General features: G+C 39.3%; 4 protein-coding genes and 1 pseudogene across 6 annotated transcripts; 1 reads left to right on the top strand and 4 right to left on the bottom strand.

The window, feature by feature from the left end:
* Positions 1–1,000: 1,000 nt before the first annotated feature.
* LOC106906734 (histone H4) lies at positions 1,001–1,386 on the bottom strand. The gene has a single exon (XM_088002972.1). The coding sequence runs from the start codon at positions 1,357–1,359 to the stop codon at positions 1,048–1,050; it is 312 nt and encodes a 103-aa protein (XP_087859098.1). The 5' UTR covers positions 1,360–1,386; the 3' UTR covers positions 1,001–1,047.
* Positions 1,387–2,013: 627 nt separating this feature from the next.
* On the bottom strand, positions 2,014–2,958 carry LOC106906743 (histone H2A). The gene has a single exon (XM_014972147.2). It carries the CDS (start codon positions 2,919–2,921, stop codon positions 2,535–2,537), a length of 387 nt encoding a protein of 128 aa, XP_014827633.1. The 5' UTR covers positions 2,922–2,958; the 3' UTR covers positions 2,014–2,534.
* An 884-nt stretch (positions 2,959–3,842) lies between these two features.
* Positions 3,843–4,341, bottom strand: LOC148152521 (histone H3). Its single transcript, XM_088002969.1, has one exon. The coding sequence runs from the start codon at positions 4,297–4,299 to the stop codon at positions 3,889–3,891; it is 411 nt and encodes a 136-aa protein (XP_087859095.1). The 5' UTR covers positions 4,300–4,341; the 3' UTR covers positions 3,843–3,888.
* Positions 4,342–5,183: 842 nt separating this feature from the next.
* LOC148152520 (histone H1 pseudogene) lies at positions 5,184–5,859 on the bottom strand (annotated as a pseudogene).
* A 1,947-nt stretch (positions 5,860–7,806) lies between these two features.
* Positions 7,807–17,458, top strand: fbxo7 (F-box protein 7). 3 transcript variants are annotated; one of them, XM_088003499.1, is made up of 10 exons: positions 7,807–7,902; positions 9,041–9,163; positions 9,254–9,461; positions 10,350–10,571; positions 10,651–10,795; positions 10,934–11,017; positions 12,107–12,202; positions 12,276–12,452; positions 12,662–12,702; positions 16,514–17,458. In XM_088003499.1, coding segments are annotated over exons 1-10 (1,401 nt in total). In that variant the 5' UTR covers positions 7,807–7,900; the 3' UTR covers positions 16,817–17,458. The 3 variants fall into 3 exon arrangements, with proteins under 3 accessions (XP_087859625.1, XP_087859626.1, XP_087859627.1); XM_088003500.1 differs by having other exon boundaries at positions 7,853–7,989; XM_088003501.1 differs by lacking the exon at positions 7,807–7,902 and having other exon boundaries at positions 9,372–9,461.
* The last annotated feature ends 440 nt before the right edge of the window (positions 17,459–17,898 follow it).

Genomic DNA, 17,898 nt, shown 5'->3' with positions numbered 1-17,898 from the left:
TCTTGATTCAAATGGCCTAAATTGTGGTTTTAAATCAGTAACTTATTCTGGCCTATTGTTACCTGTAGTTACAGCAGATGGTTGGTTAGGATCGTTTGAACTGCCTTTTGTCTGTGGAAAAACAATACAGTGGAAGTTCCAGCTTTTCACACTCATCTGTGAAAGGCCGTAAACACAGCAGGGGTTTCTGGCTTAAGAGAGGGTCAGAGATAGCTCCTGGTTGGAGGAGCAAAGATACGCCTTATTTGAATAAATTAAAGATAGGAATACGCCTTTTACTATAAAACTTTCTACACAGAAGTAACAAATCAGATTTGCTCTTGCAACTCTCCAAAGATGTCTTTGCACATCTTTGCTTTTCTTTCTTTCCTTCTTTCCATTTATGTCAGGTAAATGAATGTATGTCTCCGTTGTTCTGCAGTTTCTGGTGTAAATTTGTCTTACTTCTAAGTTTATGCATTGTCTTATATTGGATTAAACTCTGTAATTCTGTGACGTCAACACGCATTGTTGTTTTCCTTGTGGCTACACATGGCCCGCCGAGAGGACCTGGGATCCAGAGGAAGAGAGAGCGCCAAACTTTTTTCCAAAGTTAACCATTTAGAAATTTCTTCCTTAATACACAATTTAAAGTAGTCCAAATCACTGAACACATTTAATCTCCAAGTATAAAGATTTAGTAGCCTTTTATACAAATTTATTCTGTCCTTCTACACATGTTCTCCTTTAACTGACTATTAAAAATGTAAACCTATACTACTAAATGTACAGGCTGAGAAAATTGTCTTCCATTTGGAGGGAAAATATCAAATGGCTTAACCCATTTAGGATAAAATCAGCTCATAGTGCAGTATATTAAAAAGTAGTTCTTGACATTTTATCTTTGTTGACCTAATTGCAGCCCAGGGATTTTCTGATATTAGATTTAATCTTAAAAATTGAGCTGTCTCATAGAAGTTTTGAGACTAAACATAATACAGGACAATCTCCAAGAAGTGTGGGTGGCTCTGAAAAGAGCCGTTGGTTTTTAGTAAAGAGCTGATATATTTAACCGCCGAAGCCGTACAGAGTGCGGCCCTGCCTCTTGAGAGCGTACACCACATCCATGGCGGTCACGGTCTTCCTCTTGGCGTGCTCTGTGTAGGTGACGGCATCACGGATGACGTTCTCCAGGAAAACCTTGAGCACACCGCGGGTCTCCTCGTAGATGAGACCGGAGATACGCTTGACTCCACCGCGGCGAGCCAGGCGACGAATAGCGGGCTTGGTGATTCCCTGGATGTTATCACGGAGCACTTTACGGTGACGCTTGGCGCCTCCTTTTCCGAGTCCTTTACCTCCCTTTCCGCGGCCACTCATTGCGTCTTGCTGTATTCGGCTATAAAGCAAAAGTGATTAAAAAAAAGCTTGTGAAAGTCCGAATTTAAACACATACTGCGGACGTAAATGGAGAAAGGCACCCCGCCATTTTTCTTCGTCTTTACGCGCTCAACCCTCTTTCCGCTTATTCAATAAGATCTTAAAATAAACTTCCTGATTTAAACTTATATCAAAATATGAGTCGCAGAGTTAAAAATAACGGTTGGAATACAAATCCACAATAAAGTTCAGTTTTTTTCTGTCAACAAAGCAAAATATCCATGGAAACCTGAATAATTTTGCACCAAATTTAAAATTTTCTGGAAGTTAAAGCTACAAAGAATATTTCAACAACCTGATTTATTTTAAAATTTTCTTGATAAAAAAATGACTTAAAACCACCTTTCTACTTATAACATACTTAAGGCGCTTAGAGGCCAAGTAACACACATTAAAACACATGCATAGAACTGAATGTGAACTTTGTTTAGGTAGATTTTCATCATACATGTTAAGATCCAGCTTAAATGTATATATTTAATGCTCTTCAAATGGCTCAATTTCCAGATCAGCATTCATTAATTCTGCTCTTCAGAGGCCTGGTAACATTGCATTTATTGACATAACCCACGTGAAAGAATATGCAGCAGAAACTTTATAGACTTAGATAAATATTTTACTCAAGATGAAATAGAACAAATCCACATTGGATGAGTGAAAACATATGAAGACAAGATGATGCATCGTCATCTCAGTATTCAGCTGAAGAATATATGGTAATATTGAATATAGTACATCTGTTGATGTATATAAATATATAAAATAAACCTTCCTGAAGAAACTGTGGGTGAAGTTGAAGAATTTCTTTATGGTAGGGGCTAGGAGGTTCTCTGTGCAGTATTCAATGACACAGATTCAAAATTATTTAGTAAGATTCAATCATCCCACAACTTATTGATTACTAGCAAATTATCCATTCTCCCAATTATATTCTGTTTGATAGAAAATACAGACATTCATAAATATTTCACCTCTCAGTGGTGACCTCAGGCTCTTCATCAATACTTAATTGTACTTGGCATCAAGAGACTTAAAAGTTCAGGATAAAACTCTTCAGATAGATGTGGGTGGCTCTTAAAAGAGCCGTTGGGTTTGTGGGTTTTAGCTGTAAAGGTTTACTTGGCCTTGGCTGCCTTCTCGGTTTTCTTGGGCAGCAGGACAGCCTGGATGTTGGGGAGAACACCACCCTGTGCAATGGTGACTCCACCGAGCAGCTTGTTGAGCTCCTCGTCGTTGCGGACGGCCAGCTGCAGGTGACGGGGGATGATCCTGGTCTTCTTGTTATCGCGGGCAGCGTTTCCAGCCAGCTCCAGGATCTCGGCGGTCAGGTACTCGAGCACCGCCGCCAGATAAACTGGAGCTCCGGCGCCGACGCGCTCGGCGTAGTTTCCTTTCCTCAGCAGCCTGTGAACACGGCCCACTGGGAACTGGAGCCCCGCACGGGATGAGCGGGTCTTGGCCTTAGCTCTGGCTTTGCCGCCGGTCTTTCCACGTCCAGACATCTTGTTTTGCTCTTCTTGTTTCAAGGAGAAATAAGGCAGCTACAGCGACCAGCAGTATTTATAGACAGCATCTATCCGCTGATTGGTTAAGTATCAGCAGAAGAGGCGTCGTCCAATCAGAATGCTCTACGTCAAGTTTCCGCACTGCAGAGAGACTTGTGCTCAGCAGTTGATGGGATCTACTGAAACAAAGTGACTTAATAGAACTTACATGATCTTTTTAATACATAAAGTACTTGCTTACTTCAGTCTTGCATATTTTGGTAAATAAAATCTGAGGTATTTTTGTGACATTTAATGAATTGTGTAAAGGCCAAATTAATGTAGTTATTTTCTTTAAAGTTCTGTTAAAAGAACTTTAAAGAAATTAAAGTTCTTTTAACTTTAACTTAAAGTTAAAGTTCCGTATAAAACGGAATGTTGCCGTTTTATACGGCAACATTCCGTATAAAACTGACTTTTACAAATTGTACTCCAACATTTAGTTAAGCTATAAAACTATGACATTACCCAATTTAGTGAAAATTGTCAAATTCAGTCAAACCACCTTAATTATTTAGCAAAACACTTAGACAAACACTCCACCTGAACAAAAGCACTCCACATTTTAAAAGGTAAAAACACTTAAATACACGACAGTAACAGATGACATAGGGGTTGCAGTTATCACGCTCACCTTCATATACAATACAGTTGTTGCTGTGCATAAATATACCCATCATAGATATGCCATTGAAGTACACTCCTTAATAGAAGTATTGAAGGAACCAAGTTATTTCCATATTCCAGGTGCTATGCGAAACCTGAATACATGAGAAACTCCAAATATTTATGAATTCAATGTTCAAGAGACATATTGGAGGTGTAGTTAAGTTTGACCAATACCGATTGATTAAATGAATCGTTCTTAAGATGAATGTAGGTGGCTCTTAAAAGAGCCGTTGGGTGTAATTTATATTGAGGTCATTTAAGCACGTTCTCCACGGATACGGCGGGCCAGCTGGATGTCTTTAGGCATGATGGTGACCCTCTTTGCGTGGATAGCGCACAGGTTGGTATCTTCGAAGAGACCCACCAGGTAAGCCTCGCTGGCCTCCTGCAGGGCCATGACGGCGGAGCTCTGGAAACGCAGGTCGGTCTTGAAATCCTGGGCGATCTCTCTGACCAGACGCTGGAAGGGCAGTTTGCGGATCAGCAGCTCGGTGGATTTCTGGTAGCGGCGGATCTCTCGCAGAGCTACGGTACCGGGCCTGTAACGGTGAGGCTTCTTGACTCCGCCGGTAGCTGGGGCGCTCTTACGGGCAGCTTTGGTCGCAAGCTGCTTCCTGGGAGCCTTTCCTCCGGTGGATTTACGAGCGGTCTGCTTGGTTCTTGCCATCGCGGTTTAGTAGGTTTCTTCGCGTTTCAGACTGAAGAGATGAATTCTCTGGTCTGCAGCGGGGGTTTATAAAGAGACTGGCGGCGCGAGGGCACTTCTGATTGGTTCAAATTGCTGACGTAGTGAAACAAATCTGTCTCAGCTATTGGTTGAATTTGAAATTTCAAAATAAAGCGCGAAAGTCTTGTGACGAACCTCGAAGGGGTGGGAAGAAAAGGACTGGCGTTTTAAAAAAGTAAAGGCTGGAATTTTTATCAATAGATTCTTACAATACCTAGTAAATATTATAGCAATATAATATATAATAACAATAGACAAATTCATATATTGCGTTTCCTTTAATCGCTTATTTTACTTTATTTCTAAAGTTTATGTATTTATATTTAGCGTTTTTACAATAGTAAAATGTCCCTGTTATAATACAATTATTACCAGTAATTCTGATTTTGATTCATATCTAAAAGTGAAATCACTTGTTTCTTCCATTTTAATTTAATTTGTGTGAGATGCCCAGCATTCTTTCTGGTTTAATTTAAATATTAAATAGAAATTTAAAAATCCTCTCTAAATAACTAATTTTAATTATTTAGGTCCATTTTACAATGTAAAAATAAAAAGATTGAATATAAATGTTTTACTGAAAACTTCTTGACTCTGCCCATAGCAGAGTCAAGAAGTTTGATAGAGTCATTAAGTTTAATTCTGAACGTTTCTGCATCAGCTTAAAGTGAGTGGCTGAATGACTGAATTTAGTGTGATGCTCTGGTACACTTATTAATTACTGTATTGATGTGGCTAATTGGAGGTAGTTGAATGATTTCTAATATTTTATGAACTGTGATTGTTTGCTTATTGGGAATCATGTCTTAATTTGTAGAAGTGGTGGCTCTGAAAAGAGCCTTTGGTGCCTTAAGCAGTGGTTGGAGGAGAAAAGTTATTTATTTCTTGGCCTTCTTCGCTGCGGGTTTTTTGGCTCCAGTTTTCTTGGCTGCAGGCTTCTTAGCAGCCTTTGGCTTCTTAGCGACGGCCTTTTTAGGGCTCTTTTTGGGGCTCTTCTTGACCACCTTTTTTGGAGATTTCTTGGCCGCTGCCTTCTTCGGTGATTTCTTGGCTGCTGCTTTCTTAGCGGCGGGTTTCTTGGGTGTTGTGGCCTTCTTGGCGGCTGGTTTCTTTGCCTTTGCGGGAGCCTTCTTCACCACCTTCTTGGCTGGTTTGGCGGCTTTGGGCTCCTTCTTGGCGAGCTTGAAGGACCCGGATGCTCCGGTTCCTTTAGTTTGACTAAGAGTTCCCTTCGTCACAAGCTTGGTAACGGCGGTGTTGATCCGCTTGTTGGCCTTGGCCACATCGACGCCTTTCCCGGCCAGAACCTTCTTGAGAGCCGCCACAGACATCCCCTTGCGCTCCTTGGAGTCGGCCACGGCGGCCACGATGAGTTTAGGGAGGCTAGGTCCATCTTTCTTAGCCTTGGTAGCGGACTTCTTCTTCGGGGCTTTAGCCGGAGCTTTAGCCGGTGCGGCTGCTGGAGCTACTTCTGCCATGATTCTCAGCAAATGATGGAGTCTCGAGCGCAAGGCGGAATTTATAACATCCATGAGAACCGTGAAGAGACAACTCAGCCGGTTGGTCTGCAGCCGCCTGAAAAGCGTCTCCTTTTGTGTTTTCTTCTCCACGTTTTAAGCTTTAAATATTTGCCAACTATATATTTTTTATCATAAATGTTAATGTAACAGAAAGAGAACTGATTTCTCTCTACATTAGGGTCATATTTGTTTTTTATTTTTTCCCCAGGAACTTTCAAACCTCTTTGATATGTGATGATTTACTACAGCTTGTGGGGAGTTTTTTCTACATTTCATTCTACAAAACAACTAAAATAAGTTTGCATGGAGTATATTTAGGATGCCTCCGTTAGCAGAGGCATGTGAAAATAAAAGAACAGAAAAATAATTGTAATTGTGCGATTTGATGAGTAATTAAAAGGGATTTTTTTGCCGGAAATAAACACACAAATAAGGATTCGTTTCTTTAATGTGTCTGCTTGAACATATTGCTTGTTTCATTCAATTTTTTATGAAAACTGATGATTTTTGAGTACAATGTAAGCTCTTCTTGGTGAAGAAATTCACCAAAGCAGTGTTTGTGATTTAATCTCTTTTTCACTTCCATAAATTATGTTTAACTTGATCTACATGTAGCAGTTTCCATCTGTTTCTTCTAATTCAGCAAAGCTTTGGGACCTTGTCTGTAGTTTATTAATAAAATTGTATGTTTAAACATAAATTTGATGGCAATTGATCAGAATAAGGGACAATGAAGAATTAAAATATTAATAACCTAATCATAGCAATACACCAGCCTATTTAAGATTATTATAACTACTGCACAAATTTAGCAGTATCAGGCTGGTGTGTCCTGGATGTTCGGATCATTTTATTGCTTGTAATTTTCATAGGTGCTTTTTTTTGGGGGGGGGGGGAGGGATTGTGGGAATTTTACCTTTATTCTAAGAATATCAGGCTTGGTATTTTTTTAAATGCTGTTTATTAAATTTCAGGTGTGCTGTTTATGATGAAAACAGTGTAAAGCCTTGCACTCGCAGAAATTGGCTTCTTACTAAGATGTGAACATCTTTTGAGATGTTTTAAAATTGATCATGCAAACAAGTGTTATAAACAGCATTCAGTGTATTCAGCCTCATTAATCTACATGCATTTCAGTGATGCCTAGAGTTTTAAAATGGGCACAAAGTCAAACAAATACAACTCGTCAAGACATGCTGGAATGGTAACTCACTTGTGTTTGGTTAAATACTGTATTTCCTTACTATGACACATTGAGGATTTAATTATTCATTTGCAATAATGTGAAGTTTACAGATCTAAACAAACAAAGGACATTCAGAATATCCCTTTACTTGCCTGGAAACCTGTTTCTTCTTTAACACGATGTCAGTTTTTATAGACAAAGCAATTCTCTTTGTATCATTAAACAGCATTAAAAAAATATTTTAGCAAATTCTGGCTCTAATTTCCCTGACATGAAAAAGTTAGAGCTGTTTAAAAATGTATACAGTTGTATTATTATGACTCTGATGCCTCTGGAACTGGGGATTGTGTTATCAGGGCAAGACTTATGTTTTATTTTTTAATCACATAAGTATAAGGTAACTCATTTACCACAAATTAAATGTTACTTTAGTGGTGTAATTTTCCAGTATGCTTTATTGTCCACTAATTTTTAACATTACTTTTCCTCTGAGGAATAATCGCTGGTTTAGGGCTCCATAATCTTTCTCAGAATATAAACAAAACTATTGCTCCAGACGCTGAGAAAGAATAAGAAACTTTCTAATTGAAAAAGTTACAAATGTTTTTGTAACTTTTTTTGTAAAAAGTTACAAAAATATTACAATTAAATTCAAACATATTTTAATTAGAAAATGTATAATAAAAAATACTTGCATTTTACGATATTTCCTAATGCAGTTTTGACTTTTATTTTGAAAATCCAAAACGGAAGCTGCTTTAAGCGGGATTTCCGGTAATGTTTATCACCAAAGAAACGAGATGAAATCTGCCGAAGATTTACCCGTTAGAACATAATGTGAGTGTTTTTCTGGTTATCTCTGACCTTATGCTGCAGTGTGGATGCAAACGGGTGGTTTAATGAACCAACCAGTCAACTAACAAGGTTAGATAAAAGTCTGAACTGTTGTTACGAGCGACTTGAATAAAACGTTGCTAACGTCCAGAAACGAAACAAAAACCAGCTGATTTCTAGAACAGTTTTCTATTACTAGTAATTTAACAACACCTGCTTTGTGTGAATGTCATTGAATAATGACGGCAGTGTATTTTAACGTTTTCTGTAAATTCAAAGTTGTTCATCGTTAACAGGAAGTAAAATGTGTGGGAAAAGTAAAACCAAACGAGAGTGACGCATCAGAAATTAAATAAGTCAGACCACCAGTAAGATTCAGGACTATATTAAAAATGTTACACAGTTTTCCCTGACAGTGAAAAAGCAGTTATGTGTAAATAATGTTTGTCTCAAACTTCTCGGAGCTTCCTTTTGTTTCGAGGGTCTAATTTATAAATTCAGCAGCTCGATTGCTTTTAGGTTGTTGACATACGTCAACAACCTAAAAGTCCAGAATATCCTAAACAGACTGTTGGTATGAAAATATTTGTTCTAACTTAGTTTAGAACAAATCACGTAATTTTTTAAGTAGAATTAGGGGACCTGTTTATTTTATTGGGGTTTTGTGGTCAAGAACTCTGAATATGATAATATTTATTTGTATATTTGACCTTTAACTGTAATGGAAACATTCGTACTTGCATGATGTTACTCAGGATGAGTTCATGCTCACTCAGCTTTTCTCTGCTGGCTTCCTGTCAGTTTCCAGATAGAACTGAAATGTTTCACTTTGGAAGTATACAGTTATATTTACAGATAATCTCTGTTAGTTATGCTGAATCTCAGGTCTGCAACTCTCCATGTTACAAAGCTACTTACTTTATTTGGTTTGCATTTTTTGTTTGTACCCTTAAAATGTGTTGTTGTTAATCAGATGTTGATTTTTAGCTTCAGAGTTAAACTAAAACTGAGTGAAGACATTAAATAAATTGCACTATTTGTCAAACATTGCCACTTCGCCCATATGAGAAAGCGCTAATGGATGCTAGGAGCAGATGCAGCAGGGTCCATGCTAAATGTGATGCGTGTTTTCTGTCCGCAGGATGAAGCTACGGGTTCGGATCAACCGGCAGACCAGCAGGGTGGAGTTACCAGGCGAGGAGCCCACCCTGCAGGAACTCTCGGATCTCATCAAGCAGACGCTGCTGTCTGATCATGGACTCAGGTCAGGCTTTACTTTTCTTTCTCCCTGTGAAGGCGCATACAGATGAAGGCGTGTGTGCTGAGTTTGATCTTTGTGTCTGTCTCTGCTCAGCGCCGACACAGAGTTCAGTTTGTCTCTGAACGGCTCAGAGCTCCTCTCAGAATCCAGTCAGACTCTGTCATCCTGTGGAATCGTTTCTGGGGATCTGATCTGTGTCCTTCTGCCGCAGCCGCCACCTGCTGCCATGGCAACCTCAGAAAGGACCACAAGCTCCACAGAAACAACCAGCCAGGAGGATACCAACAGGACCACTAGCCAGGTGAGATTATATTGGGTACATGAGGGAATTCTGGCTGAATAATCCAAACTCATTTCATGAGTTTGATGTAGAGTGAGAGTTCTCCTCCAAACGACATCCAAGGTGTTAAATTTTAGTTTCTAAATCTCCGTTCACAACCCTCACTAACTCCAGCATCGTCTCAGTTTTCATCAACAAACTGCGGGAAAATAAAAGTGTTTGGTCCATGAAGCGTTCAGGTGAAGCTCTGGAATCAGCATTTTTGGCTTCCAACAAACTGTCAGAGCTTTGAGCAGCCAGTAAAATTTAAATTTGGTTTTATTTTCTTTTAGAAAGTAGGGCTGAAATGTAGTTGATGTAATAATCATTAACTACTTTAGTAATTGGTTATTCATTAACTTCAATATACAGACAGGCCATTTGCTAAAAGAACAACATATAAATAGCAGAAATTAAACCACAGTATATATGTTTTAGCTGCAGATGCATCCTTTTCTACAAATAATCAAGTGTAAACTAAACAAATGCTATGATATTTAATTTTAGGCTAAAATGTATTTATACTGTATAAAATAAATGTAAGTGATGTAATGAAAAATCTGCACAATGTGCTAATTTTTTTCGATTAATTGATTAATTGTCAAAATAATTGATTGATTAATCAATTACTAAAGTAATGTTTTGTTTCACCTCAATTTGAAAATCAAGGAATGACTACAAACGTTTCTACTGTTTTAGTGTGACGGGTAATTTTATATATCTGGAACATCTGCTGTGAAAATGCATAAAATGACTGACCCTGACTCATCTCTCACTTCAGTATCCAAATTCAGATGATTTTCCCAATTTAGAAAATAACAATACTTTATTTGGATACATCCTGACGGTTTTGTTCTGGTTCTGTTGCAGGACAGCAGCAGCAGCAGCCGTCAGTCCTTGCAGGCCTGCAACATGCAGAGCTGTTCAGCAGCGCCCCCTGTCTGGGAGCCCATGCTGTGCAGCGAGGCGGAGGACGGTGAGGCTCCTCTGTCCCTGGAGCTGCTCTACCACACGGCCCAGACCAGCAGCCCCAACGACGCCATCATGGTGGTAGCTCATCTCCTCATGCTGGAGACTGGCTTCTCCGCTCAGGTGAGGCCGTGGGACACGCTGGTCCTTCTGCTTCCTGTGGATCACAGCTGGATCACAGCTGGATCTGCTCTGTGTTCAGGGCAGCGAGCTGAAGCCTGGGGAGATGCCTGCAGGGTGGAGGTCTGCGGAGGGAGTCTACAGGCTGCATTACACCCATCCTTTATGTGAAAACAGTCTGGTGACGGTGGTGGCCGTGACCATGGGCCCCCTGCTGGTCCTTAACGGTAACTTCACTCTTCTGCTCCTGTTTTAGCTGATTCAGCCTCAGATCGTTTACTTTTGGTTTTAGTCTATAATCATAAACATCTGATCTGAAATCTTGTCCAAGCCGTTTTGTTTTAACTTCTGCTTGTTCTTTGCAGTGGTTCTGAAGGTTCCTGAAACCATTGACACGGCTCAGAAGCTGCTGCTGAAGCCATCCAGCTACGTGACTCAAGATTGGCCAGGTACGGCCCGGGTTCTCTCTGTTGAATCAGATTCTCATTAGCATCAGCAGCATGCTGGGCTCAGATTACATAAAAATCAGACTACATTTACAAATAATCATATTACAGATGAAGTATTAAAATTACACATTTTATTTTCTATTTCTTTTAAAAGAAAGACACTGATAGGGAGTGTCTAAGATAGGAAGATATTTTAGATTTACTTTGTCATACATGTAGAATAACAATAATAACTTTTCATAAATACACAAACATGCACTTCTATTAAAATAAATAATTTTTATTGTATATTGTTATTTGCTTCTTAAAACTATAAGCAGTACTTTGCTTAATGTTTATTGGTAGTGAGTTGTATTCATGACTTCATCTAGTTTTACAGAGACATGGTCTTGTTGAGTAATCCTGGGTATTTTTGCTAACTGATAGTTTTAGAGATGCACCGATCTGATGATGTTATCGGTATCTGTTACAATATTGACAAAAAAATCTTTGATCGAGTATCAGTGACCTTGTATATCTATTTAGTCTAATTCTATGCTTTATGTTCTGAGCAACGTCATGCTTTATTATTTATTTTACATTATTTTTAGAAATACGAATTGCACTTTCTGAACCATTTGAAATGTTTTTCAGTTTGTTACATTGTTTTTGTCCGTTTCAGTTTCTTCATATAAATGTGCTGCGTTGGGGCAGAGTTACCAGATAAATTAGTAATTCAGTACATTTATATCTGTGTTTTAAAAAAAGTATCATTTTGAGACAATTTGACAGTTTCATATCGGCCAATACTAAACCTCAGGAAGTGAAAAACATGGATCGGTGCAGTTTTTATTGTAATAATATTTAGAAAACTTGTGCATTTATTGACATTTGTCTAAACAAATCTAAAATCTAAATCTAGTTCTGCTTTATTTTACACCAATGGTAATTTTTAATATTGCTTAAGGATGTATTGGACCAAACAACAGAGCAACAATCCAAATGAGACAATACTACAGTTTGAATGATAAGTTTGTTCAGTTAGATATTAGAACATCTCAGCTGTTTCAGACCAGCTGTCCCTACTTAACCTTCCCTCATTTTATTCAGGAGAAAATGCAGCCACCGCTTTCAAGAATCTGAAGAAACTTTCCCGAATCTTCAAAGACCAGCTGGCGTACCCGCTGATCGCTGCTGCAAGAGAAGGTAAGCAAAGCTGACCTCTGCACTGCCTGGAGGTGCGATGATAGAAAGTGATGGTGGCGGTGTGTTTTCCCAGCGATGGCGCTGCCGGTGGCGTTCGGTCTGCAGGCTCTCCCTCCTGAGCTGCTGCTTCGGGTCCTCCGCCTGCTGGATGTCCAGTCCCTGGTCAGACTGTCGGCCACCAGCTGGCACTTCAACGCCGCTTCATCCGACTCCACCCTCTGGAAACATCTGTACTTACGGGACTTCTCTAGTAAGACGTCAGAACCAGAACTCTAAACTGAAACTGTAGTTTTTATTTCTGCCCTTTAGTTCAGAATAAAACTTCAGTTTGTTTAGGTGAAGAAATCCTGTTGCTGTAACGGTTAGCTTAGCTAGCTCTTGAGTTAGCTGAAATGATTTGTACAGTTCAATTTATCTGATTATAAATTTGTTTTTTTGTATTATTATTATTATTTTTAGGTTCTGTTCCCGACTTACCCAGAGAGACAGACTGGAAACAGGTGAGAAACTCTGCAGCAAACATTTTTCTCATGTCTGCTTAATTCTTCTGAAATGAACATTTGTGCTGGGAGCTTGTAAAATTATGTTTTTATCCAGATCTCTTATAACATTAAGCATTTATTTAACATACATAACTTTAAAAATGTAAACAATTTGATAAATAGCTCTCCAAAAGTTTTTTCTTATCTTAAACATGGGTTCAAAATGTCAAACAACTCCAGCTTTGATGCCAGAATGTCCTACATTATATCTACTGATCCGCCGATATGAATTCACATGTAGAATTAATAGACCTGGTTTTACTTATATTTATACCCATATTAATGCAAATAAAATGTGCATCCATTATGTCTTTTTTTAATTTATCTGTTTTATAAAGCTTCTAAAAGCCAACAATGATTTTAATGCAGAAAAAAGAGCTCAAGTTAATCATCATCCTATAAAGTTTCATTTTGCTACATTCCAGTCAATTCTCCGTCAATAAATGGCGCCACCTACAGTTGAAACCAGAAGTTTACATACTAAAAAGTCACACACATTTTTTCCTCTGTCTGAAGTTAAATCAGACCAAACTTTGGTTTTAGCTTAGTTAGAATTACCAAAGTTATTTCTATTTGCTCAATACCAGAAAACGGAAGAATATTTTTTAGAGATGCATTTCTAACTTCCTGAATGGTTATGATATTCCCCTCATGTCTATAATTGTGTGAACAAATGATTCTTCTGGTGCAGCTGCATTTTCTCTTTCTGATATCTTGACTGATTTCTTTAGACTTTCCCATTGTGTCAAATAGCATGACTGAATTATAATTGGGCATATAAACTACAAAGTTACACTATTGTACATTGCAAAAAAACAGTCAGAAAAACCTCTATGTCCAAAATGAGTTTTTATTGTGAAACTTACAAAAAAGAACAAACAAGAAAAAAAAACACAGCAGATGTGACATATTAGCATGTATTCAGCCCAGACTCGACCTCACATGTTGTTGTCATCGTGCCACTTGTTGTAGCAATCTCTAGGTGGGATGAAGCACAACGGCTTGTCACAGGTGGAGCACTTGACCGGCGTCTTTGAACTGCATAGACGACATCTTTGTCTGCCTTCGGACCTGTGTCCACTGATGTACTGAAGCCAGTGATGTGAGGCTGTTCTAGCTGAGGCGACTCTGGTTTATTCGCTTCTGGTTGAGGCGGTTTGGCTCCCTGACAGCACATCTTCTTCAACTGCTCAGCCAGTGTCTCCCTGAAGGCCTTCTGGGTCATCGGCGCTTGTCCTTTAGCAGTGCAGAGCTCTTTGTGGAGAAGGAAGGCGTTCACTATTGCGATGTCAATGAAGTGGTAAAAGAATGTCTTATACCACTTCCGGGTTTTGTGAAGGACTTGATAGTAGCCAATCAGTGCATCAGAGACGTCCACTCCTCCCATGCAGTAATTTAGAGAAAATATAAAACACAAAATAACATTTTGAATGGTTGGAAAATAAAAACATTATGTAAAAAAGGAACGCGTTATAGCGATTGTACTCTTTGACAGCCGGAGGAATTGAGATGTCCATCTTTGTCCAGCGTCCACTACTGTCCTTCATCGTCCTAGTGATCATTTCCCTGCTGTGTGCGGTGTGCATGGTGGAGCAGAGGGAGACATCTCGGGTGTCTCGCCACTGGATGAAGAGGAGTGAGCCGTTACGAATCCAGCAGATGCTTCCTCGCGGATCCCTTTGAGCGAGGACGTTGATTTTTGAGCTGGGGAACCCGGACAGGTGTGTTCTGACAGTCCCACACGCCGAGATCCTCTGCTGCAGCAGGTCTTGGAACAGCATGGGACTGGTGTGAAAATTGTCCACAAACTGTTTGTAGCCAGTGCCCAGCAATGGCGTTTTCACAAGGTTAACCACAGAATCGTAGCTGAAACTTTTTCCACTGGTGTTGTGTCTTTTGCCCTCATAAATGAAGAAGTCCCAGGTGTATCCGTTGCTTGAGTCTGCAATGACAAACAGTTTGAAGCCCCAGCGAACAGGCTCAGCCTTCATGTACTGCTTGAATGAAGTCTTTACTTTTGATGCAGCCATTCTCTCGTCGATGGCGATCTCCTGGCGAGGATGGTAGTTTTGGCGGCATGCTTCTCTAATCTCATCGTAAAGAGGTTTTAGTTTTCTGAGTCGGTCAAATTCCGGTGTCCCTCTTTTAGCTTCGTTTGCAGAATCCTCTGCAGCACTACTCAGATGGAGAGCATTGAGGATCCTGAGCCACTTTTGTCCCGAAAAAGCAGGTTGGGAAAAAGCAGGTTGTACAGCTTTCCCCCTCGCCAGTAATCTGTTAAAGATGGGCATTTGGTCAAGCCCAGGTAAATGGCCACAGACATGAAGCCAAACAAATCCTGCAAAGTAATGTCTACCCAAGGCCGAGATTTTGTTGAGTGATGGGCTCTTCCATGCTCGTTGGTGTTAACCAACACATTCTGAAGGGCATCAGCTGTGAAGAACAGCTGGAAAAGCTCAATGGCGCTGTAGTGGCCCGTCATTATAATCTGAGGTCCCGGAGTTCTGGATGGGCGGAAAGTGGGCTGGGGTGGCATTATGTCCGGCTCATCGACACCACGCCACCGCTCTGCAGCCGGGGACGGTGTCATGTCCACTCTAAGTCTGCGTCTCGCCTTCAGGCTCTTCCTGGGCTGGGGAGTCCTAGGTACCAGATTATCTTCATCTGACGAAGAAGCTTCTTTCAACTTCTGATTGGCTGGTGTCCACTCTTGATCAAACTTTGACCTAATTTGTAACAAACGGTAAATGTAAGGCTTTCATTCACAACAAGCTGTTTATAGGGGCAGTATTATGTATTTTCTAGGCACGTAGTGCCATTTTATTGCATAATCAAGTAACTGTTACCTTCACTTGCTATAAAAGTGCTATATAACGAGAAATTTGACGACATAATTTAACGCCTTGAAATTGGGCCTCTGTCTCTTTAAAACTGCTCTTTCTGAAACTCCACCATCAGAAAGTTTTAATTGCTCCTTTATTAAGGCAACAGTTTTACCAGCTTTGCATTGAGAAGTAGCTAGTATTACCATAGTTTTTATATTAATAATAAACACCTTCATTTAAAAACTGCCTTTGTGTTTACGTGTGTTGTCTTTGAGTAATATTTAAATTGGTTTGTGTTTCTGAAACACTGCAGTGTGACAAATATGCAAATGTGAATCAGGAAAGGGACTAACTCTATTTCAAGCCACAATAGATCGAATAAAAACTATAATCTTTCAAATACTTTTCTCGTTCATAACTTACAAGCTTCAAGCTTGTAAGCTTCACATTGTTTCAGTAACCAGAACGTATTTTGGTTGTAATATGCTACAACCAAAACGTTAGCCCCCATTAGAGAGGGCTGTTCGACGTTTTATTAGGTTTTGGGGGACAAATGAGCGTTGTTACATTGTGTTGCGCGATGCTTGGTTGGAGTACGACAGCTTTTCTGCCGTTGGAGGGGAAAAGGGAAAGAGAGGATTACTCGATTAATCGTAAAAATATCCTATAGAGTACTCGATTACTAAAATATTCTTTTGCAACAGCCCTACAATATTAACATTCATATTTTCCAAGTTAGGCTAAAATTGAGACAACAGTTTTTTGTTAATCCAGACAAAGAGCCTAAATTAATGGCCATCCTTTAAAGTCGTCTTGAAACATAAGATGTTTATTTAAAGTTTAATTTTGTCATGTTAGAGTCAGTTCGCCACTGATAAATAATCAGATGTTGCTGTGGGATTCCTGATGAATTCTTTGTTCTGTTTCTGTTTTTTTTCTTACAGCTTTACAAAAAGTCCTACAAAACCTGCTTAGACGTACAACATCACATTCGTCCCTACTCCCTGCCGCCCTTCCCCATACGTGACATCATCACCACGGTGCCCCGTCCCCTCTTCCCTCCGCTGCCAGGGATCATCGGGGGCGACTACGACCAGCGACCAAACCTCCCACGCAACCTTCTGCGGCCTCGCCACGACCCCATCGGCCCGCTTGTGGATATCTCCTCAAGACATCCAGGAAGACCCCGTTTGGATTTCCGCAGACCAGGAGGAAGATCGGCAAACATCCGGAGAGGATTCATCTGAGGGTCGATTCCAGAACTAAACAATAAAAACACCATAAAACAGTTTATTAAAGTCTGTTTGGTTCTGAAGCTCCAAAGATGAGGCTGAAAATACATTAAAATGAATTTCAGGTCTCAAAGAAACCTGAATGTTTCCACTAAGATGACACAAATCTCTAAATGTCTAAAAATGAAAGAAAATTTACTTTAAAAAATATTAACATTGAAAACTAATCTATTTGGATGTTCTCCAAGTAGTCAGCCTTTATGCTTCCTCTAAATGAGAGAGCAGGCCTCAGAAACACAAGCTACAGGTGAGGTTGCTGCTTAATTAAATTTCTTAAACAGAATCAAACATGTTTTTGTGGCAGGTTTATATAAAAAAAATATCATTTTCATCATTGGAAACTAAAACTTTGTTTGAGTATTCAGCTCATATGTGTGAGGCTTAGCAGCTTTAATAAAATAGATCAGTCCAAATATTTTTATTTACAGTGTCTTCTAATGAAATTAACTTAAACTGAAAAAAACCACACAATAGATCATTTGTCAGTTCCTTGTGGGATTTATAAAAATGCATTGTGTTTGGTTTGTAAAATCAACCTCCTCTACTCTTCTCCAGCTGATAACTTGAATAAATTAAGTGGCTAATCACTAAGAAAAATATTTTGTGATTTATTATGACCAGGCTTCACCATTACCTAGTTTTTCTATTGCAAACTGTTAATTACCTTGATAAATATATAAACGTACAGTGGGATGAAAAGCAGGATATTTTCTGTCGGCCATATTTTTCAGAGTAAACGTCAGAATTTCAAAAAGTAACTTTAACACATAAATGAAGGTTAAATTTTCCATTTAGGAGCTAGTTGTTTGATTACAAAGTTAAATCTACCTGTAACCATATTTTATTCACCTGGATGAAATATAAATTCTATTTTGTATAAATATTTGTACATTTTCGGTACTATATTTCCCTTTAACTTACATGTTTCAGTGAGTGAAACATGCAAGAGTTTACAAATTGCTTTGATGATACATATATAATCCACGTTTTCCTTCTCCTTGCCAGTGTCCGGAGACCATTACAAATGACGTCATCTT

This window comes from Poecilia mexicana, unplaced genomic scaffold (assembly GCF_051168715.1).
Source record: "Poecilia mexicana isolate PSO_F unplaced genomic scaffold, ASM5116871v1 scaffold_23, whole genome shotgun sequence".
Taxonomy (NCBI): domain Eukaryota; kingdom Metazoa; phylum Chordata; class Actinopteri; order Cyprinodontiformes; family Poeciliidae; genus Poecilia; species Poecilia mexicana.
The sequence above is the reverse complement of the archived record's forward strand: the minus strand, read 5'-3'. Positions and strand labels throughout refer to the sequence as shown.